Source organism: Cygnus olor, chromosome 17 (genome assembly GCF_009769625.2).
Source record: "Cygnus olor isolate bCygOlo1 chromosome 17, bCygOlo1.pri.v2, whole genome shotgun sequence".
NCBI classification, from domain to species: domain Eukaryota; kingdom Metazoa; phylum Chordata; class Aves; order Anseriformes; family Anatidae; genus Cygnus; species Cygnus olor.
In genome coordinates, this window is record NC_049185.1 from 6,625,101 (window position 1) to 6,648,678 (window position 23,578).

The 23,578-nt window shown below is 37.4% G+C and overlaps 2 protein-coding genes across 3 annotated transcripts; one reads left to right on the top strand and one right to left on the bottom strand.

Moving 5' to 3' along the window:
- Positions 1 to 78: 78 nt before the first annotated feature.
- Positions 79 to 7,316, bottom strand: UFD1 (ubiquitin recognition factor in ER associated degradation 1). Of its 2 annotated transcripts, XM_040576830.1 has the most exons (12): positions 7,190 to 7,316; positions 6,901 to 7,033; positions 6,175 to 6,207; positions 5,253 to 5,374; positions 4,768 to 4,898; positions 4,288 to 4,360; positions 3,541 to 3,609; positions 2,941 to 3,006; positions 2,613 to 2,660; positions 2,145 to 2,233; positions 1,311 to 1,392; positions 79 to 895 (listed from the first exon to the last, which is right to left on the bottom strand). In XM_040576830.1, the coding sequence occupies exons 1-12, from the start codon at positions 7,190 to 7,192 to the stop codon at positions 821 to 823; spliced, it is 924 nt and encodes a 307-aa protein (XP_040432764.1). In that variant the 5' UTR covers positions 7,193 to 7,316; the 3' UTR covers positions 79 to 820. The 2 variants fall into 2 exon arrangements, with proteins under 2 accessions (XP_040432764.1, XP_040432765.1); XM_040576831.1 differs by lacking the exon at positions 7,190 to 7,316 and having other exon boundaries at positions 770 to 895; positions 6,927 to 7,050.
- Positions 7,317 to 7,511: 195 nt separating this feature from the next.
- CDC45 (cell division cycle 45) lies at positions 7,512 to 22,027 on the top strand. Its single transcript, XM_040576829.1, has 19 exons — positions 7,512 to 7,798; positions 8,831 to 8,890; positions 9,193 to 9,285; positions 9,707 to 9,844; positions 10,489 to 10,629; positions 11,620 to 11,675; positions 12,239 to 12,287; positions 13,086 to 13,147; positions 13,548 to 13,598; positions 14,351 to 14,470; positions 14,857 to 14,988; positions 15,398 to 15,496; positions 15,744 to 15,905; positions 16,103 to 16,241; positions 16,618 to 16,701; positions 17,851 to 17,969; positions 18,775 to 18,851; positions 19,626 to 19,692; positions 20,888 to 22,027. The coding sequence occupies exons 1-18, from the start codon at positions 7,748 to 7,750 to the stop codon at positions 19,688 to 19,690; spliced, it is 1,698 nt and encodes a 565-aa protein (XP_040432763.1). The 5' UTR covers positions 7,512 to 7,747; the 3' UTR covers positions 19,691 to 19,692; positions 20,888 to 22,027.
- The last annotated feature ends 1,551 nt before the right edge of the window (positions 22,028 to 23,578 follow it).

The window sequence follows — 23,578 nt, forward strand, 5'->3', positions numbered from 1 at the left end:
CAGCCGCGGGTTCGAGGCTGGCCTCAGCCTGGTTCCGCCACCCACCCGCCCCGAAATCACCACAGCAGGCGGGCACGGTGGTTATTGAGGAACCTTTACTCCAGGATTCAAGGCATGACCGAGGAAGGAGCAGAGTTTTGCGGTTTTACTCAGCTACCCGCCGCCCCTCGCGGCTGAACGCAGCCCTGGGGCTGATGGCAGTGAGGTTCCTGCAGGCAGGGCTCTCCCTACGCCCTCAGGCAGAGCAGCCAGGTCTTGCCTCTCCCTACACCTGCCGTCAGATTGCTACAACAGGTTATGGTATCTCAACTATTAAATGGCATGTTATTAATTATAAATATAAAAAGCAATTACAGGGGTCTGTGTCAGAGGCTGGGATTCCTTAGACTGCATCGTAACCCAACACCTGAAGCTAAGATCAAAGAGACTCCCTGCATGCCTAAGTGTTAGACTTCATTTGCACCACACCAAAAAGCTTACCTGAAATTGTGGCAAAACTTAGATAGAGGAAAATATCAAGCACAGAGCAACAGGAAACCATCATCACTCAGGATATAAGAGGGTAGGATGTACTCTAACAATTAGACCTTTTAGTAAGGTAGAACTGGCTGGTTTTTCTTCTCAGGTTCATCCAAGATATGCTTTCCCTCTTTACAACACATACAAAGGACCGCTTCAGAATTCCTAGAACTTAATTTTCAACTGAAAATTAAGACAGTCTGACAGAACAGTGTTCCTGTGTTGCAACTGCAATAACTAAGATCCAATATGCTGCAATTGTTATTTTATTTTCCTCCTAACTGACCGATGGTTACACAACTTAGGGCTTTCTTCCCTTTTTGCGCAGGGACTGGCCTTCTCCTGAAAAGGCAATAAACCGACTTCCAGATTCATCCTGAATAAAGGAGAGAAGAAAAAGATTGTTATCTCTTTGCTCGCTGCTTATGCGTGATCAAAGCTGAGTGATCATTATAAAGAACGCTCCAACACAGCAGCAAAAGACTGTATATTTTTCACATCCTTAATCTATATAATAACCATTTTTTTCCTGAAAATAAAACACGAGCTCTTCTGTGACCTTTCGCTTACTTGGAACATGTATTCTCTGGCTTACTAAACTTATATTGGTCCTATCTTACATCAGCAAGCAAGGACATTGGAGATTGCTTTCATCTAAACCAAACTCACTAATACTGCTTTTTAATAGAAGTACTCTGGGAAAAATCAAGTATGGAGAGAGAAACCACACATTTGGGCAATGGTTTGAATGTTCTAACTGTGCAAAATTGGTAGGATCCAACTTCACTTACCTCTTCAACTTTCTTAACGAGTGGACGTGAGTTTCTAATGAATGTGATTCTACCAATCTTGAAGTCATAGTTGGGTATTCCTCTGGAAAATCAGCATAAATGTAATATGAAAGAAGAAATGTTACACCTACCTTCATTGAAACGTGATATAGAACACAGAGAGACCTATCCTATGCCTTTCAACACTGTACCAATACTGGCTGCAAAATTTTCATTATAAGTAATTCCAGATTTAAACCACTGAATTATTTCCTGAAGGTAGGCATACAGTACATAAAGTAAGTAATGAGAAACTGATGTAGGAGGTTGTCTGTAGGCATGTTTATACATAGCCTGTGGTTTCCATGGGGCCAAGGACACCCTTTTCCAAAAGGGTTCAAGTTTTATTGTGACATGCATAAATGATAAAACAAAACAACCACATCCCTGCACACTTCCATTAAATCTGAATTCAGAAGTTTTTGCAAAATCACACAGCTTGGCACTGGTTATCCACTCATCTCAAAAAAAGATTTCACTCTATGCCAAATTTCACATTAGAAAATTAACAGGGATTCTGTGCACCACTCAATCCAGCCCACCAGTCCAATCAATACCTGCTGCCTTTTCCCTCTTATCTTCTCCAGAACCAGAGTTAAGAAAGTTTTGGCAACATTTATTAACTTAGAATCTGCACCTTAAGTAGTTAGGGAAGTCACAGTCTAAAAAGTAAGACTGTGTATTTTTAAATGCAAACTTTTAAGGAAATTAACTTGTTTATATTGTAAAAACATAAAAAAAATACACTCAAACACAGATCCTTCACTTGCTGACAACTGATTGAAAAAGACATACCTTCGAATATCTCCTGGTTTAATTGGTGATGGACTAGGCTCAACACCTTTCTTCTTGCCATCCAATCTGTTCCCAGAACCAGAGAATGCCTATGTACACAAACATGGGTTTTAATTTAACGGTATCTTATATTTGAAAGCACACTGCACAGAGATATTGCATTCTGTGAAAAACTTACTATCACCTTTATTTCTTTGATTCAGTATGTTTCTATTCAAAGTACATATAATAAGCGGATAAACCCTGGGTGTAGGAGTACGTCTCAGTCATCTCTTTATATACTGGCCTACTAAGGACAGCAAGTCACACCGTTTCCGGCTGTAAACACCACAAAACAGTTACAGACACTTGCCAATTAATAACAACCACGCCTCTAAGAGTTCTTAGAGGTACTGGTATTTTGCAGTTGTTTGGAACAACATTCCCTCACGGTTTCACAACACTCAGAATAGAACATAGAGCACTTACACGAAATCCTACGTCGCTCACATATCCACTGTGGTCTGCTTCAACATCCTGTGAGGGAAAAAAACAAGTTCATTGTGTTCATGTTGTGATAGGAGAAACAAATCAAAACTGTTCCGTATACTTCTTACCAAACAAAACTTTAGAAAAAACTATTTCCAAAAATCAACAGTTGTTAAACAACCGTCAACGAAGCAAAAGCAGCTGATCAGTAAAGTTTAGTCTTAAAAAAGTCCTTCAGGGAAAAAAAAATATGTTGGTGCTCACTGCTCCATCACAACTGAGTCAGATTACTAGAGAATGCGTTTTGTAAAACAGAAGCTTAACTTACTGTGGTATCTTCATGTTGTGCACTTCTTTCCGGTTCTTTGTACCCCAAAGGAGCATCAAAATCCACCTATTTAAGTAGGATAAATAAGCATGACTGATATTTCTCTCAATCATATGCTATATACTATTATTCCTCAAAACTCCACAAAATAACATTCCATTTTAATCTAGAAAGAACTAGGAAGAACCTAAATATTGTTATTTTACTTTGGAAAAAAAAAAAAAAAAAAGACTAAGCCTCCCAGGGATGAATCTTAGTATGCAATTGAAACAGACCAGTAAAACAGCACCCAGTGCCAATGGAGATTTAATCAAGACAGGCTCTTAAATAAGCCTCTATGGATTGTAAAACACGTTGAATCTAAACATGAAATTCCAGACACTGAAGTCACCTGATGGTGCATGAAGTGAAGTGCAGATCATGATCAGAGACCAGAGGTGTGGTTACAAGGGTACATGGATTGCCTTCTCTATCCCATCTGATTCTGCCTTTCCTGCAGCACCAGACGTGTTTGGTGTGCAGTGCTACCACTGAACAAGATGCCCTGTCCTTTTGGGACGACACAGTAAAACCAGACTTCCCACAACAGTTTTAACTTACATTCATATCACATTCTATGATGGACACAGCCTTATCTGGTTTGGTCTCCATTACCCGAAGCTCATAGATCTGAAACAATTATGATAAATATTTTAAGATCGCACATCTTCAAATGGATGAACGAGCTCAACTTACAAATAAGAAAAACATTGCTAAGCCTTTCCCTTCATTAAAAAAAAAAGGTATCTAAAAGAACATGACAACAAAGATTTAAATTTGATTGCTGTTATGTTGGAGCTAGAGAACCTACATCTTACTGTACCTTGCTGTACTCTTGCTGCACCTTTATCTGCATTTTTTAATTTAAATTTTGGATTCAGGGTAATTTCTGTCCCATGATTTTTAAGAACGTCAACAGCATTAGTTTTTTTTCACTCATGAGCCAAAAACTAGTAGTTAAACATCAGCTCAGAAGAGGGCATAACTGACCCCCTTTTTTCTCCAATAGGAAACTGATTGTGTAACCTACCATCTGGGATTACTTGTCAACAATATTACACAGCTCCATGCTGATGAGTCAAGCACTAACACTCAACAACTGTGCTTAGTCTCCCAAACGATCAAATGTGTGTGCGCGCTGCCAAAAGCTTTACCTACTAATACTCATCTATAAAATCTGTTCACAACATGTAGTCAAAGTGGTCGTCATCTACTGAAATACAGAGTACTTTACATTGGACAGAATTTGTTTCATCAGATTGATAGTATCTAAAGGAAACCTACGTGGAATGGTGTTGTGTACCATACCTTCTCATTGTAGTTGATGGCAATAACGTCCCCAGTAGTTAGACAAGCAAAGTTTCTCAATGCATTTTCTAATCTTTGGAGTATGTTAAGATGAAATGTTTGTTTTCAGTGAAACATCAAAGCTTTCAAGTTACTATTTGATAAAACTCTGATTTGTGATCTATCAAATATGGCTTAAAAGTCGTCAGCACGCAGAAACACTTTTAATAAATATTACAGTGTACAAGTCCTTCCGGACATGGTCTAACGGCCGCTTAACTCTTTGGACTTTCAGACGAGATTTATGCTTCTTCACACTCCAGGCTACGCTTTGTGCCAGCAGCCTGCAATATAAGCTCTCCCCGATTTTTGTTTTCGGAAAGAGCAGTAGTAGTTACCTACTACTGGAAAAGCATGAGACACCTGAAAAGCTAGCCCTGCATCATTACAATTTGGGAGAAAACTTCTGTTCCCTTCTCCATTGTTGAATTGAAAGGATACACAGCTTTGGGGTTGGTGATGTCAAGAAAATCAGGACTCTGTGGCTGAAATTTTGAGTAAGTAGCAACTTGAAGATTAACACTCTCCACTTGTACCAGGCCTCCCTCTTCCAGCAGCAAGTTCTGCATCATCTGCAAGAATGAAAACAAAGACGTAAACCAGTATGTTAACACTACTGATGTTTTTAATTCTCTTTCCTTGCATATACTTATATTTGCCAGGGCCACCATCTTCCCTGAAATGCATCAGTTTACAAAGTCTTAATTTCAGGAAGAAAACAGTCAGGTGCAGCTTAAATAGCAACCTGCTTTGCATACTTGGTTAAACTCCCACTGAGGGAAACCTGAGCTGTGACTGAAAGCTGCTTTATGAACATAACTAGCAAAGACATGCAATTTCAAGAACATTATGCCTCTTTAATATTACACTAGCAGCTCATTAATCCTGCTCTTCAGGTTTCAACAGTTCAGCACAAGACAACTCACCCAGTGTGGCAGGTAACATATGCCCTCATCAGCCACAAACTCAAGCACTCCACAGTGCGTCATTCGGTCTGAATTTTTATTGGTCAGCTTAAATAGCATCGGGTAAGTAATATTAAGTCGGCCTAACAAGAGAGGAGAAAAAATATTTGTTAAAAGCTACTAGCACATTTCTGAAGTTTTCAGAGATTGAACACTAGCAAAAGCAGGGGCCATAGGAGAAGAGAGGATTCCCCCCCACCATTGTTCCAACTTCTCAAAACTACAAATCCAGGAGTGAATGGAGATACCTGAATACTGTATTGCTATTGCACTTTGAGCTTTAAGCGCCTCTCCAACGTTTTCTCAGGCTCAGAGATGGGTATTTGCAGAGGAATCTATTATTCTATGCCCTTGTGGTATTATCAGTTAGTTCCTACCTATATTAACATCCCTGCCTATTTTAAGAATAGATCCTGACTTACTAGAATCACTGTGAGAAATGAGTTAAGACTAAAACTCAGAGGGGGAAAAAAGCCTCAGTTAAAGAGCCAAGTAAACATCATTAACCCTACTTTCAAAGTTCATTTTCACTTATTGTTTTTTGAAGACAGTATTTTGTTTCAGACAGCAGCATCCAGACAAAGCAGGTTGAGATTAAGAATCCACTGGACTAACTATTATACTGAGTATGCTATTAATACTTAATAAATATTGATTCATGTCTCAGGCAGCCTGACGCTTCAGATGTCTGTACCCAGACAGCCTCCCTCCACCCCTTTAATTCTGACAGACAAAATTCCTCTAAAATACATTTTCTGAACAACTTAGTCTCATAATCTCTACTTAGATTGGATTTAAATAGATAACTAAACAACCGTGGTATTTGCTTATGCTTTTACTCATATTTTTAACAGTGTTATTCCAGAATAAAATATTCACTTACTGAGTTGATCCAAAGCAGAGGGTGGCATAATTACTGCAGAAATGAAAACGAAAGTAAGATTAGGAAAATTACAGCTGTATAAAGATAACATAGCATACCATTTCATCATTACATCACCTAGGATTACATTTGTTCTAAAAACTCCTGTAAGCTCATTTTTGAGCTAGAGATTCCAGCAGAATCCATCAGTCACAAGTGTATCTGCTAGCCTGGAGATTTCAGAATTCAATCACAAATAAGAGAAGTCAAGGTTTTACAAACTGTAGTACTGAAGGAAGTGCTTCCTAGAGATAATTTTGTTTGTGGTTATAGGCATTCTTGAATTGATGCCAACTCAGAACATCACCTTATCCTGACAGCCTGAAATCAAGTCGGCCAATCTATTTTCTTCGTCCAAGCTAGGTGAGGTACAACAAGGAGGGGGCAGTGTCTTTAAGTGTAAGTTTCCACGGCTCACCATGGGCCCAGGAATTTGACAAGAGACTTTGAGAACAAAAAGAAAAGCGACTTTTAACGCTCACGGACCAGCTCGCTCCTTGGTAAAAGTTTTAATTAGACTGGTGCGAGAAAAGGCAAGCCCTTCTCTCTCCTCTCTCGGCTCCCACCCGCTGGGGCCCCCAGCCGGGAGCAGCCTCCCCAGGGCCGGCAAGGGCTCCGCGGCAGCGCTCGGCCCGCTCCACCAGCACCCTCCGCCAGGTTATTAGTCAGAAGAAAACAGGCACATACTCTTCCCGCCTTTCTCCACATCTGACCTGTCATTAGGCCCGGCTAGCATGGACACCGAGAAGCAGCGGTACTGCGTGGAGAAGCGGTTCTGGAACACGCGGGGGATCGGGTGGTCGAACATGTTGAAGGAGAACTGCGGGGACAAACACACGCACCCCGCCGGGCCGCGGCGTCAGCACGGCTCCGAGCCCGGCGGGCCGTTACGGCCGCCTCGCGCCGTCCCCTGAGGGAACCCCTGAGGGAACCCCCCCGCTTCCCTCCCCCCCCTCCCCCCCGGCCCGGGCCTCACCATGGCGGCGGAGCGGGGCCCGGCGGCGCTGCGGGCGGGCGGGCGCGGCCGCTCTGCCGCCGGACGGGGCGCAGCTCCCCGCCTCCGCGGGCCGCCCCCTCGCCGCGGCCATCTTGGGTGAGGGCGGAAGGCGGGGAGGGCTGCTCGCCCCCGGGATCGCTGCGGGGGGGTTTCTGGACTCCCAGTTCTATCTCGGTGCGGGGGCGGTGAGGACGCGCGCTCGTGTTTTTGTCGGGGCGGTTTTAATGGCAAGGCGAGAAAGTTGCCCTCAGCAAAGATGGCAGCAGCGGCAACCTAAAAGCGGCACGGTGCTTCCGGCTGACCTCCTCTTGCCATTGGCCGGCTGCGCGCGTCGCCACGCTTTTTCTCCAATCTCATTGGCGAACAGCGGGAACGAGTCGGACGGCTCGCCCAGTCCGCGCTGAGAAGGAGGGATCCCTGCTTTGTTATTGGCCAGCGAGCCGCGGCGGGAAGCCCAACGGGGGAGCGGCGCTGCTTTGGCGCCCACTTTGAGTGGGGGCGGCCCGCGGCTGCCGGCGTTCCCCCGCCGCTGCCGCCATGTTCGTGTCCGACTGCCGCCGAGACTTCTACGAGCGCATTGTCAGCCAGGTGCGGCCGGCGCCCCCCCGGCCCTCAGGGGGCTGCCCCGCGGCCCTCGGGGGCTTCTAGGCGGCGGCAGCTCCCTCAGGCGACTTCCCGCGGGGGCGCCTCGTACCTCACGGAGCGGGGCGGCTCAGGCTGAGGAGCCCCCTGAGGCGCTCCGGTCTCTTCGAGGCGCTGGGAGGGCTCCGGGTGCGGGCTGGGTGCGGAGGCTGCGCTTACCGAGTGTTCGGGTCCGTCTTTTGTGCAGCTGAGACATTCCTGCATCTGTTTTTGTTTGTTTCTGTACCTCTTTAATCGTTGTGATGTTGCTTGTCTGGACACTAAATCTTGTGTTCTGTCGTCTTTGGGGCTTACCTTGAAGTATTTCTTAGAGCTGTTTGCCCGTTCTCATGTTTTACCCACAGTTTGCATTTTTTTTTTTTTTTTTTTTCCCCCGCATGGGTCTATATCCTCAAGGGGTAAAGCTTCTATTGGACAGTCTTCTAGCCTTCAACCAGTGAAGCTACGTTACAAAATGTGCAAATGAAAGTATTTCCCTCAGCTGCCCCAATTGTAAGCAAAAATCTCTAAAAACCCAAACAAGAGATAAGTTGTTCAGCCTAAATCAAGGTTATTTCAGGAGTTGTTTTGGTCCTGTTTTCCTACAGGCTTTCTTTAATCAAAGCTGTTTCAGATCACATGTTAAAAATTAGGCCGTTCTAGGCATGTAATGAAAGTAGCTGCAGGGCTGACCAGCTTTGAACCTTCAAAATTATATGCTGTTCACAGGAATCTGAAAAATTACGTTTCCACAAAGCAGCTGACATATTTTAGATGTGATTTCACTGCTTTGAAGGGGAATTGTTTACAGTTTATATTTACAGGGATCCAAGTAATTAATTTTGCGTGTAATGCCGGTTCAGAAGTAATCCTGTTTTGTGCTGATAATGCTCTCTGCTTAAATTTCTCTCTTTCTGTTCTTACAGCGACTGTTTCACATGCTACCGCATTAGATTTGATGCCTACATTATTAACGCTATTCTTCTATTATTTTTGCAGCGTGTTCTTCTTCTTGTGGCTTCAGATGTTGATGCACTATGTGCTTGTAAAATACTCCAAGTAAGTTTTTGTTCATTATCTCCATAGACTAACGGTGAAAGAAGATACTGGGATCCTTTTAGTAGGTTTGAACTGGGAGAAGGGTGAATGTTGAAACTAATCTCATGAAGTATTTTCTTCACGAATCATAACATGGACACCTCATAAATCACACTCCTGAAATTTGTTTAGATTTGTTGTTTCAGAAGTTCTTGAGACAAACATTTGTATGAAATAGAATTATAGCATAGCTGAGTGTGGTAGAAGACATGGTTTCCCCACCATACCTAACAGCTTTTTTTTTTTTTCTTTTTCCATTTCAGGCTTTATTTCAATGTGATCATGTGCAATATACACTTGTCCCAGTGTCTGGATGGCAAGAACTTGAAACTGCCTTTCTTGAGCATAAAGATCAGGTAAAAAATAAAAAAGTTAGCAGCTCATCTGATATAGAGGTGTACTTCCTCCATTTCCCCAGCTTAGGATGTCAGTAGTACTATTATTTGTTGCCTCAAAACAGTGGTTAAATTTTAATATACCAGTAACAAACTTGTCAAGTTCCTTACATCAGCTCATTTCTGATTGATTCAACTTAAGCGTGCACACATTTTGAGATGTGAAAAGTGGTGGGTTTGGGTGTCCAACATCCCATCACAAATTTGGTGTGTTGCCCTATGCATTTTTTGTTCTCTGAGGCATGAAACAACAGGGAGTAAGTATTGGTTTTGGCAATGATGAGTGCTTTGGAGGTTTTGTAAAGGTGTTTTCAGTCTTCTGTGTTTCCTGCTAATTGAAATTAAGTTTTTTTCTTTTTTTTTTTTTTACTTCTGTTTGCAGTTCAAATATTTTGTTCTTATTAATTGTGGTGCCAATGTTGACCTGTTGGAGATCTTGCAGCCTGAAGAAGACACGTTTTTTTTTGTATGCGACAGCCACAGGCCTATCAATGTTGTGAATGTTTACAATGAGACGCAGGTAAACTACTCTTGTCTTAGAGCGTGCATAATAAAACTGTTGGCATGTTTCCTGTTGTGGGTGGGTGTCTGAGTGCTTTCCTGTGTTTGCAACACCTTTTACAGTGCTAGCAGTAGGTCAGGATGCACTGCTAATGGATATTTCCAGTAGTAATGTTCACTGTCAGAAAAAAAAATACTGTTTTCAGTTACAGAAAAATATACTGAAAGTAGAGTGATAGCTGTCAGCAGTAAGCACCAGCTTAGGCCTGTTGCTACAAAACAAACTGCTAGAAATTGGAAGATAAGCATTCTCCACAATGTAATATTTATTATTTCTCAGTATCTAGCAACAGCTGCAATCTGAGCTTTAAGCGCAAATTATTTGAAGGCATGCCTTTAACCAACCACAAATAATTCTTTCAGTAATGTTCCAACTATAATCTTACTGATAAAGAATATAGGTCTTACTCCTATGATGCATAAATAGACACGGTCTTGATAAAATACAAATACTGCTCTTTAATACAAACAATGAATAACAGCCAAAATAAATTTTTAGTTTCTCTTCTGAAGTATCTGAAGCTTTCTCATTTGTCATTTGAAATATTTTCTAATCACTGAATAAGGTACTTTACTTTAAAATATTTTTTTTTTGCTTGCTAGATTAAGCTGTTAGTTAAACCAGATGATGATCTTGATGTTCCTGCTTATGATGATATCTTCAGAGATGAAGACGAAGAAGAAGAGTCAGAGGCTGAAAGTGATGGGTCAGAACCTTCAGATAAGCGTAGACGTTTTGAAGAGGTTTGTTTCTTCTGCTTCATTTTGAAAAGAAATAAAAAATTACATGTACTTACAGGAGGTTAAAGCGTGACTTTTGATTTTTAAAACTGTTACAAAATTGTGTAAGATTAAAAGGTAATCTAGTATGACTAGTAGAGTTTCACTTGCTTAGAATGTTTATCAGAACTGCACAGAAATATTTTCTCCTTATAAAAACAAACCTAACTTGAAACTTATTATACATAATACCATCTAGGTAATCAGTAAACTGAAGTAATCTATCTCTGATTCCGTGCTCTGGGCTTCTTAGTCTAGCAAAACAACCTATCTAGCTATCAACTTTATTATTTTTTTTATTTTTGAAGTAATTGTTTGAGAAAACAGCTCACAAATAATTTAGAAATATATTTTGTTTGTCCTTTTAGTAGTAAATTAGCAAAAGTATATATATTTGTTATGTGTTGTTTGTAGCATATTGTCAATTTATATTGTTCTAGGTAGCAAAGGCATGAGACTAGCAACAATGAGTTCATTAAATGTAAAGACATCCTCAAAATTAATATAGATATCTTGATATTTTTCTATTGACATGGTACATTTTTTCCTACTCATCTAGAAAAAGTATTTACTAAGAAAAAACAAGTGCCAGAAAACTAAAGGCAAATCCATAAATACGTTTGAATCTATTAAGTATTTCAGAAAGATGCTTTGATTTTTTCAAGATGCTGCTGCTGTTTATAGAGCTTAAATATACAGCAAGTGACTTTATTCTGAGTTTGATTAATTATCTCATTTTTATTTTTCATCAGTGTCATTGTTACGTTAGAAAATGGTAAGATGCAATGTTAATGTTGAAAATGGTGTTTACGGACCCTTTTCCCACTAGATGTCATTAATAGGAATAATTCTTTTAGGTCTTGTTAGTGAAGATTTAGTCATTAACCTATCTGGAAAGTTGCTAACTTACTAGAGTATTTTTTCTAGCCTTTTAACATCTAAATTAATTTGCAGGAGGTAATTGAGAGAACGATGAAAAGACGCCAAAGAAGAGAATGGGAGGCACGCAGGTGTGTTTATGATTTTTTTCATGTTGCGTATATCTCTTTCTCTTTGATATAAATCTTGATACTATGATGCTTGATTTGCAAGATGCTTTAGTTCTAATTTTCTTCAGCAAATGGAAGGAGATGTTTAATATATTAAAAAATAAAACTTTTAAATGGATAATAATTGTAAATAATCATTTATAAATTGAGTAGCAATAGGTTCAGTGCTTCACTATTCAGTAATCATAGTATTATCTCGTCTATCTTGGGGTAAAATTTGTACTGATATCTTTCTTTGTAATTCCAGTCTTTTTATTTGGAATGAGCAAGAACAAGTGATAAAATGGAGTATGAGGAATCAAGGGCTTAATAAGCTTGTCTTTTTTACTTTGTCTACAGTTTAGTGTGCCTTCCACAATGTTAAAAAAAATCAAACTGCCTTGCAGAAAAAAATATTTAACCCAAGTTTGTTTTTTCTTCTTAGTGCTAAAATGAAATTAAATTTGGAATTGAGAAATAATATTTTATTTTGAATTGGATGCAATTAGATGCTACTTAGTTGAATGTTTTTATTCTTCTTTTAGACGTGAAATTCTTTTTGATTACGAACAGTATGAATACCATGGGACCTCAGTAAGTATAAATGTTTAATTTGCCATAGAAACACAAGGTGCTACCATAAAGGTAATTGGATAATAACTGATGTTAGAATTATCTAATACCATTTATAAGTAGTAGTACTATATTTGATAAGATACGTCATATATTTGCAAGCAGTTTGACTTAGCAGTTTAATGTTTTCTGGTTGTGTGCATCCAGTTTTACTATTAATAAATTAGATATGTCTTAGAAACAGTACTTGTTTCGAAGTACTTTGTTGATTGGGATATTAGCCACTCTGACACAGTTGACAATACAATGTTAATAGTGGAGAAAAAGAGGTAAACCAGAATTATTAATGTTTCTGTTGTTTGATATCTTCAATGCTGATATATATTTTAAAAAGTTGATGGTGTCTTTTTTATTTTAATCTTGATAAAAGTATCTATCCATACACAAAATACTTTTTGCAAAAAGACTTAAAGATGGGGGGAACTTGTTTGCCTTTCTAAGTTTTCAAAGTGTCAGGATATCTCAAACATACGAAATAGGACACCAAACTGCTCCTTCTGTCATCTAATCTCTTGTCTGATTACTTTGATACTTTAAGTGTTGCTTTATATACGATGAAGATTTACAGAGCTCTATAAAATATTGCTCACTCTGCTTAGTATCTTAACGTAAGATGGTGGCAGGTTACTACACTCGAGTGTGACTTTTAGAGCTGTAGTAGAATGCTACTACTTGGTAAACTTAACGGTTTTCTATTTGCTTAATGAAGCGAGAGCTTTGTGTTCATCTGTCCTCTCTTTTTGCTTTCTTTTCATGTAGTCTGCAATGGTGATGTTTGATCTGGCATGGATAATGTCTAAAGACTTGAATGACATGTTGTGGTATGTTGCCATTACCATTTTTATAGAGACTACTAGCTTTATTTAACAGTAAAAAGAGGCAAGTTTTTCCCCAAACTGTTTGCTTTCAGTATGAGCTTCCAGTTTATTTCCTTAGTAAGTGTATGCCATAAATTGGAGGACAAACCTGCATAAATTAATTACAAGCAACCAATAGAGTTTGAGTGGGAACAAGAGGATGATACTATTATGTGTATGTCTGTTAAAGAAGAAATAATAGTACATGACTTTGTTACCAACTTCCAAGTGGAGTTGATGAATAGTTCTCCTGACCTGTTCTGTTACATACTAACAGATTTAAGTGTAATATATCCCAGTAATATATATATTTTAACTTTTTTTTATTTCTCCCTACCACCGCCACCCCTACCCCTAATTTTAGGTGGGCTATTGTTGGCCTAACAGATCAGTGGGTCCAAGATAAAATCACTCAGTAAGAAAACTTTTTTCCTTTTTATTTTTTTTTGGGGTAACTAAAAGCATTTAATAAAGATCAGGAAACATGGAAATTTAATATTACACGTGATAATTAATAAACAAGGGCATTAAATATCTTAATGATTAAATGTGATCTGATGCCTTATAAAAACAGGAATATACATTAGAAAAATTGCTTTCTTTTTCTGATATTTAGAATTTTTAAACTATTCACAAAATTATAAAACAATCATTTCTTATATTGGAAGAAATGGTGTCTAGTAGTAGCTTACTTAAATATGAGCTTGATATAGTCAAGAATTTATACAATCGTTTTGTTAAAGGGGAAAAAATGTACATTCCAGCTTCCTTTCTAATTTTACTTGGAAAGTTTCAAATTTTCATTCACCCCCCTTTTCTTATCTCGTACTAGATACCAGCAGAATTCTCATAGTATACATGTAGATCTTAATCCTGGTTTTCTATTGCTACTTATATACTGATCTCTTATTAAATGTAATAAGTAACTGATTTCACTGGTCTGTCTCTTTGGGCTAGTTTTGTTTTAGTTTTAATTGCCTGGGTATATGGCTGAATATTGAAAGAAAACTAATGAGTAACTTTATTGTTGTTATTAAAATGTATCTGCAGTTTTTTATGCTGCTGGTTGGCCAATGTGTAATCTTTAGGAAGCATTTTTATGTTCTCATAATCAAGTAGAAAAATAGGCAGGAAGATACTGAAGTGACAAGTTTCTTTTTGTTAAAGAATGAAGTATGTGACTGATATTGGAATTCTACAGCGTCACGTGTCTCGCCATAACCACCGCAATGAGGATGAAGAAAATTCTCTGTCAATTGACTGCATGCGAATAGCATTTGAATATGAGTATCCTTGCCTAAGATCTGGAAAAACAAACTAGGCACTTGATGAACCCCAGCTGAGTTTTTATCTAGGAAAAAAAAATCCCAAGCTTCTCTGCTGCTCAGAACAGAATTAGAAGAAATGGAAATTTGATTGGCTTTTTGAACATAGGTCTCTCTTTCAATATCTCATGTGGCTTTACTTCAGCTTAACCCTTCAGATTTAGTTATTTGTCAGTGTCCCTTGTCTTGGGGTTTCATGCACACCTACATCTTTTAACTTTCTTATGGAGTATGGGTATATACAATAAATAAGGACAATTCAAGACACCTACCAGTTAGGGAGTTTGGTAACTATTTGTAACTTTAAAGGACACATGTTTACAATTATTTTCTATAATTCCTGTTCAGTCTGCGCCTGGCACTTTATCAGCACTGGTCTCTGTATGAGAGTCTCTGTAACACTTCATATACCTCTGCTAACCTTAAACTTTGGTCTGTACAAGGGCAGAAGAGGCTACAGGAGTTCTTGGCTGACATGGGGTGAGTTTTAAAAATCTGGTTCTTAATTAATGGATCATTTTTCACTGAATTATATACAATTATTCAGACTATAGCAAAGATTTTTAAGTTTACAAGTACTCAATATGTTGGTTTTTAAATATGATTGTGGGGCTCTCAGTAGGTTGTGGAGTCTCTTCAAGTTGAATTGTGCAAATTGGGTGTTGCTGTATGTGGAATATTTCAGCTATATGCCTTTATTGAATAGTGGGTTTGCAAGTAAGAGGCTTTCTCACATCCGCTCCTTAATGACTAAAGAAAAAAGAATGCAAACAAGCTTAGTCAGACTTCACTTGTTAAAGTATCTGATATTAACGTCTTATGAGGAGTAGGCAGAATATCTGATTCTTCTGGCTTACCTAACAATGTATTTTTTTCCTTCTGTTTTTAGTTTGCCTTTGAAGCAAGTGAAACAGAAGTTTAATTCCATGGACATTTCTTTGAAAGAAAATCTTAGGGAAATGATTGAAGAATCTGCAAGCAAGTTTGGGTAAATTGTTTTAAATACAAATGTTTTATCTGAAAATATTTTTCAATTAAGTTTAAGTAATTTTATATGAAGAGGATGTAACATCATCGTTTAGAAGATAGGGGGTTTAGATTGACAAAGTAATATTAAGCTTGTTGCAAATGCTGAGATATGATTTATCTTCATGTTCTTAATGTCAGCAGACTGAGGTAGCTGATCAATGTTAATAATGTTGCTAATAATGTTTACTGGCTTTGTCATTTTGCAGAATGAAGGATTTAAGAGTTCAGACCTTCAGCATTCACTTTGGCTTTAAGAACAAGTTCTTAGCAAGTGATATAGTTTATGCAACAGCTTCTCTCATGGAGAGTATAGAGAAAGAAGGGCCCGAAACAACTAATTTCATTAAAGCTTTGGACAGTCTCTCCAGGTACCAAAAATGTCTCTTCATTCTCTTATAATTTTATTTAGAGAATGTGGGTTAAATATCTAAAAGATGCGTTGATGCCTCATTAAAGAAAAAATGAAGAAAATATCCACATGGATAGTGTTTAAAGATGTCTCACTTGTTTGTGGGAAAGCTGCATTTTTATATAAAAATGTTTATTTTACTTTCCTCTGTTTCAGGGGTAACCTGGACAAACTGCACCAAGGACTGGACCTAGCCAAAAAGCAGTTACGAGCCATTCAGCAGACAGTAGCCAGCTGTATTTGCACCAACCTTGTAATTTCTCAAGGGCCTTTTCTCTACTGCTCACTCATGGAGGTCAGAATTCTATTTTTCAGCAGTCTCATATTTGAGTGTCATATTTGGCTGTCTCATATTTGAATAACTCTGTTTTACTAACTGCTTGGCCCAATATAAATGACTCGATCAGAAATTCAGAAAGAATCCATTTATCTATATTGTACTGTACTCTGATGGCTCAATGGAAATTTGTAAGGGAAAAGAATCTGTCCTCAAAGGAGAGGGCTTGATATCAAACTCTGGTGGGTGATGTCAAACTCTTACATTGTAATGGTTCTTGTTAGTGTTCTTCGAGCAACACAAAACTTCTAGACATGTCAGTAGCTATTAAAGTTAGACGAATAAGTGGAAGAATCATCTTGCATTGTAATTGAAGTAATCCTCCTTTTTCTAGGGAACGCCAGATGTGAAGCTGTTTTCCAAACCAGTGTCTCTGTGCCTGCTCAGTAAATACTTGCTCAAATCTTTTGTCTGCTCTGTAAGTAAATTGGAAGCTTCTAACTAACTTTTGGCCTGTGCAATAGTTATTGTTCTGTTGGATACTTGCAGTTGATTTATTAAAAATGTTTTAATAAAATCTTAATTAAAAGTTTTACTGCTAAATGATTGGATAATTTTATCACCTTTATGAATGCTGTTCTAGGAAAGATATCTGCCTGGGAAACTTTCTAGCAATAGAAAAATTTCATTACTAATAAGCTTGAGATATAAAACCTTCTTGTGATAATCTCCCTCCAAATCTACAAAATTACAAAATATGTACTTCAAAAAGTTAACCCAACACACACACACAAAAGCAGCATTGCAGGACTGGTAATTGTTATCTAAAGATTTCTGTGTCAGTATAAATAAAAAATTCTGATCTTGACAACTGATATAATTGAAATTAAATTGCATTTGTCTTTTTGAACTATTAGTGACATAATTTAGATTTTTAAAGAATGAAGTTTTAATAACCTCTCTTCACAGTGAGCATTTCCTATCTTCTAAATGAAATTTATGGTGGTCCAGCCTTGTCAGATTGCATCTGCCTGTCCTTATTTTGAGAATTAGACATGGTGAATAAACTAGTCTGCTGCTAGGAGAAGAACGGCATTTAAAACTCGCTGTGAAACATTTGTCTTGAGAACAGAACACTTTAAACAAACTTCTGTTTCTAAAGTATCTAAAAATGTCACCATCTTCATAATTATTTTTGGATTTACTTAAATTACAAAACTTGTTAAAAGTTACAGCTTAGTGCTATAAAACAATAGGGCAGGGACAATAATTTCTAGAGAAGACGGTCAATGTTTAATCCATTGAATTTCAATGTAAAACAATTATTGCAAGAAATTACGCCCAGTCCAAGTTTTTAAGGTGGTGGTGGTTTTTTAAGAGCTTTTTTCATTGTAAATTTTATCTTCTCTCCATATCATCTCTGTGCTAAAATGGAATGCAGGATTGGAGAATTGACATCTGTTTGTCCTTAAAGAAGGAAACTAAGATTATATAAACAAACCATTTTCTGTTCAAATGTGTTATAGTTGTGTCCTTAGGTGAATAATAGTAATACTTTCTCACATATTAAGCTGAAACTAAATTGTTTCCTGAGTTTTGTCTGACAAAGGGGCTTTCTGACTTCCAGACAAAAAACAAGCGCTGTAAACTGCTGCCCCTGATAATGGCTGCACCAATGGATGTTGAACAGGGAACTGTGATCATGGTGGGGATTCCTCCAGAGACAGAAAGCTCTGATAAAAAGAAGTAAGGATGTTGTTTGAAAGTTCTGACTAAAGGCTATCCACAGACTTTTTCAGTCTCTGAAACAATTTCTTTCATGTACTTACTTAATTCTGAATATGTTGATTTGAGCTGTATCTTCCTTAAAAATGTGCTTTTGCATATTGTATAAGTGCGACACTTTGAGAAAGGATACAGATGTTTCTCAGCTTCCTTGTACGTTTTTTTCTCCATCTTAACTATTTATTTCTTTATCTTAAAAGAGAGAGGGAGTTTGCTATACATCCTGTGACTTCATTTCTTAAACCCTACGATGTTAAAGTTTTTCACTTATTCAAGTGAAGTGTATGTTGAATACATGAGATGTAAAAAAATATCTAGATGTTTTTAGCTCTCAGCAAGGAAAAGTTCCATACTTCTGCTTTAGCTTAATATGTCCTTTTCTGTAATGCTCATTTTAATATTTATTTTCCTGTGAAAATGAAGTTAGGACTTAGCTATTAAGAGTTAACTGACTTTTCACAGGATCTGTCACATTTTACAGAAGAGCTGGGTAGTTATGATAGAAGACTTCGGTTTTAATTTAATAGTCAATTCTAAGTTAGGAAGGGTGATCTTATTTGATTCTCTTATGCAGTGCTTAAGACAAATGGCCATCGTGCATTCTCTGTAGATGCTATGTGCTTGTAGGCAATTGTACATACTTCAGGAAATACATATTGGGAGGGAAAGTATCCTTTTCTTGAATGAAATACTTAAGAAATATCTAGTCTCTTAATGAACGGTACCTTCCAATATGTGATTAACTCATGTTTCTGTTCATCTTTAGCTTTTTTGGAAGAGCTTTTGAGAAAGCTGCGGAAAGTACCAACTCCCGGACTTTACACAACCATTTTGACATGTCAAGTGAGTAATACTGTCTCTTATTTCGGTCACAACATAGTCCTTTAGGGGTCAGTGTTTACACAGCCTCCATAAAGCATAATGAGTATAGACAATATACTCATTGGTATATGTCTTATATGTGCTTAATTTTTGCATCTATATTGCACACTGTTCCTGAGTCTAGTATAAACACAAACTGCATATTAGCTTGCCAGTCTTTTTAAGTGGTATCGTGCAAAAGGTGTAAGCTACATAGCAGAGGTGTATGCGTCTTTTTGAGACAATGTAAATTTTGCACAGAGTAATGATTTTCATATGTGCACTTCAGTTAAAATCTCTGAGGTTATCTATGAGGGTTTTTGTATGTAGCAGCCAAACCAAGCATGGTATTGATGTTATGAGATGTATCTCACTTTTCAAACAGTCGATAAAGAATACTTATGCAATGAGATTTTCCTACCTTTGTTCTCTTACAAGAGAAGCACTTTTTAATTCTATGTACTTTGATAATGTATGCATGTTGAACATAACAAACAAACGTGCCCCCAACACTCCTAGGTTTCAAACATGGTGACTATATCATGTATATCATGGCCACCTAGAAATCAGAGTTTACTGAAATCTAAGAGCAAAGTAAACAATGCAGTTTGCTTTTTGTCCAAATAGTTTTTCTTTTTCCTTCTTGAAGTTGGTTAGGACTATAAATGAGTATACTTGGAATTAATATTTGTCAAGCATGACACCTGATATATCTTTCTGTTACTGGATCTTGTAATAAAGTATTTCGTATTTTAGTAATTGAATTGAAAACAGAAGATCGGAGCAAATTTCTGGATGCACTCATTTCTCTCTTGTCATAACGGTAAGACAGTGTAAAAAGGATTAATTCAGAATTTAATCACACTTCAAGTTAGCAACCAAATGATATTCATATATTATCTGTAGAATAACGCAACAACTTCCGATGAGAATATATATAGAGGGAGAGAGGAAAAAAAGTTTCTTACAAAGGCAATTGTTTATCTTCTTGTGAGGAGGCAGGCAATGTATGAACAGAGTAATTTTTTTGCTCCAGACATTTAAGTTTCATCATGAAGCTTTATAAGAAAGCTTTTCTTCATTATTATTAACTTTTTGTGGCTTTTTAATTTCAACTGGAGAAGGATCAGCTGTTAGTGTTGTGAGAGGAGGTGAACACATTAATTGTGATTGATAGTCTGTTATTGAATTTTTCTTTTAATTATGATGGCTTGTTTCAGCTCAGGGTGGAATCTTGGCCGTAAGAATACCATTCTTTGCTTTGAAGTTAATGTAGAATGTGCATTTATTTACTCATTTTTACTTCTACAGTGTTCAATTTTATGTTAGTGTGTAGTTTTTATCTGGAGTAAAGATAGGCATTTAAGACCTTAGTTGTGACTACTTGCTTCACAGTAATTTGAAGTCTGTTTTAAAGCTGCTTTAGGACAAGACAAACTTTACTCTAAATCTAGTAAGACACTAGAATTGTTGCAGCTGTCTTCAAACATGGACTGCTTTTCGATGATGAAGTATTTTCATTGGTTTCTGTTTGTGTGTGCGTGTTTATCTCAGTGATCCATGGGGATAGCTTGCTTTCTCCCAGAGAAGAAGCTGAACTCTAAATCATTTTGTAATGTTTGCTCAGAACAATATGCTTTAGAAAGTATCTAAAGTAACTCCTGGTTCTTTTATGCCTAGACAAAGATTTGATCTTTAGTATTCACATGTGAAGTAATCTCACAATGTTATCTTTATACCATGCATACAAAACAAAGGAGTAAGGTGAAGGCTTTGAGAGTCTGTGAATGTAGATAGGCCTAGGCAAATGACAAAATGACTTATGTTTTTTCAATGGGTATTGAAGCTACAATTTTTCCTCTGTTCATTCAGAAGTTTGAAACAGTGGGTCAATAACTGCAGCTGTTTGTTAGACAGCATAGCCATTCATAGCTTCCAAGATTTCTACATCTGTTTATTTCTTTGTTTGTACTCTGACTACGGATCATTTCATATTGTCTTCTGTCCTTGTTATGCAGCAATGCTTTTTGGCTCCTCGTGCTGGAAGCTGAGGATCAGATGCTCTGAAAATGATTTCAGATGTTCCAAAGTTCATGGTGCTGCAGTTGTGATGTTCATCTTGTTTTTTTCTTAAATGTGCTGATACAGGACTGTTGTTTTTATGTTTCTTAGGAGGTTAGGAGGATTTTAATCTGAGCACACAGATATTTAATGCTGCTTCTTTGTAAAGACCTAATCCTTGTAATGGCAAGACATGTCAATTTAGGAGTATTTGTAAATTGAGATTCTGTTTGTCAAACCTGCTTTTATTAGTAGACGTGATGTTTAGATGTTGTGTTGTTTAGATGTTGCTTAATCACAAAAAATAGGTTTTGAAGTTCTGTATTTATTTTTGCGTTATATTGCCATTCACGTGTTCTTTTAAAAATTTCTGGAATGCTTTTTATCTTTTTTTATAAGAAACTTGTTGTAAACTCCCCTTGGACTTCTAGAGTATTGAAAATCTTTTTTTAATACCATCAGGTTGAGGTCTTGTACTTTAGTTGAAATAACTGCTTTGTGATGCAGGTTTTATGAATTTTAGGGCTTTTAAAATCTAAGTACTAAGAAACTGTCAAGTACCAGGTTAAAACAAAAACTATGGAGTACCGATATCAGTAAAACTTTCTTAGTCATGCATTGTGATACTGTATTGTCACTTGTATATTGGCTTTGGGAATAATTTTCCTGGAGAGAATCTACAATAATGTGATAATTGTGCGTGGACTATAGCATTATAAATACTGACAGACTAGATCTATCCATTTCTATAACAGAAACTTAATTTCATTCTGATCATATAAAATTTTATTGCTTTTTAGACTTATCCTGCTTCACATTGGGTGGGTATGTATATGTGTATGTTTGGAGTTCTTTTTGTCTTGCCACGTTTGCTAGAATTATGTATGACTTTAATAGTTTCAGTGTACTATAATGGATATGTAAAGGTTATGTATCATTGCATCATACTTTGTACAGACTTTTAATACGAGTTAATTTAATATTAATTGTGATTTAGATGTAGCCAACGGAAAACTAATCTATATATTTTATTCAAACAAAAACATTTTTTTAATGCTGCCATTTTATCTGAGCAATAAAATCCCTGTGCCAAACTATGGTGACTATAAAAGTTGTGCGTTCTTAGATTTAGTGCTGTGTTCAATACATGGCATAGTTTTGTGACTGTTGGGTATCTTGGCAAATTATTACCATTATTTTCTTGTTTGAGGTTTTGTTTCTACTGTTTTTGCTTCATCCTCATTAGAAGCTGTGTGAATCCCTTTGTCTCACCTCACTAGTTCTCATTTGCTGTTGTGTTCCCCCATCCCTTTGTTTTCTACTCCATTCCACTGTCAGGGTATGTTTAATTTCTACTGCTACTGCATTTTCTTGCTATTCTGATAAATGCACATCTTGCCTTGCATTAAAGAAAGAAGTTGAGTGTGTGCATGCATGTATGTGTTTGTGTTAGTAGGTGACTATCATGTCTTAAAATGGACAAATTTTCAGGCAAATTGTCCCTTTAGGATAAGCATATTGTGTTCTGCTGGGAGGATGAGAAAGGGGAGCTATTTTTTTTTTTGTGCTGGGATGTGTTGTTAATTGCTTTACTGGCTGGTTCTTTGACCTCCAAATAGATGTGTTAGTACACGAAGTTGTGGGTTGTGGTTACTTTAAATGGAGAATAAGCTTCCCTTGTCCCTCTTCTTTTTTTCCCCTAAGGTTCTAACTTTACCAACATCTACAGGAGTTGCCAAGAATGCTTCACCAAATTTTAGAATTGATCAGCTGTTGAACTGATCCTAAGGCTATCAAATGTGGCCCAAAATCAATCGGTGATGCCGAATACTGTATTAAAAAGAAAGTTCTCACATCTGTGTGAGAATCTAAATATTGTTTCTCCCAATAGGTAGAACTTCTAATGTCAACGTTTTAGAATATCTGAAATAGTGTCAGATACTTCCTATACAGTTTATTTTATTCTATAGAATATGTAGATGGATACATTAATACTATTTATTTGGAGAAACGTTGTATAGAAAGATACAAACTTGTGGAGTCCCCAGTGCGCAGATATTTAAGTAGCACAGTCCAAGAGCAGTAAAATCGGTAGCTTGAGTGGCTCATTGAAACTGTGTAGGCTAGTTAAATTGGTCTCCTCTTACAGTTAGGTGTTGGGCAGAGACTCCAAGCCAAGAACTCCTGACATCTGTTCATGAAGAGATTATCATGGGTTTGATTTATTTGCCCGAACATAAAGTGTGATTTTAACACGTCATTTTAAGAGAAATAGAGTATGAAGAAATTGGCTTACCCTCTTAGATGTATGATGACATTCCTCTAGCTATGTCTGAATGCAAATAGAAACATTCCCCAAGGATTATATTTAAGCTGCAGTAACTCTTTTTCCTCCAGTGTATTTGTTTGCTGTGGTGGTACAGCAAACTAAATAGTTTCTTTTAATTACTTCTGTTTCTCTTACTGTTTTAGAGAACAACAAAAGTATGAAATAAAAATCCTTTAAGATATTTTTAAGAAAATAAAGAAACGAACATTCTTGCGTACCAAAGTACTGAAGCAGCTGAACAAGCTGACTAAATCATGCCATTCCGGCACAGTGATTCATGACCGTTTTCCTTCTGGGGCAATAAATTTAGTCATAATTG

What these genes read in the sequence shown, in the direction of transcription:
- UFD1 (XM_040576830.1), bottom strand. An exon ending in TATGTTACCTGCCACACTGG is followed by an intron (nt 4,899 to 5,252) that starts GTGAGTTGTCTT and finishes TCATTCTTGCAG; the next exon opens with ATGATGCAGAACTTGCTGCT. An exon ending in AAACCAGGAGATATTCGAAG is followed by an intron (nt 1,393 to 2,144) that starts GTATGTCTTTTT and finishes CTGATTTTCCAG; the next exon opens with AGGAATACCCAACTATGACT.
- CDC45 (XM_040576829.1), top strand. Translation starts at nt 7,748, where the DNA reads ATGTTCGTGTCCGACTGCCGCCGAGACTTCTACGAGCGCATTGTCAGC. An exon ending in ATGAATACCATGGGACCTCA is followed by an intron (nt 12,288 to 13,085) that starts GTAAGTATAAAT and finishes CTTTTCATGTAG; the next exon opens with TCTGCAATGGTGATGTTTGA. An exon ending in TCAAATCTTTTGTCTGCTCT is followed by an intron (nt 16,702 to 17,850) that starts GTAAGTAAATTG and finishes TCTGACTTCCAG; the next exon opens with ACAAAAAACAAGCGCTGTAA.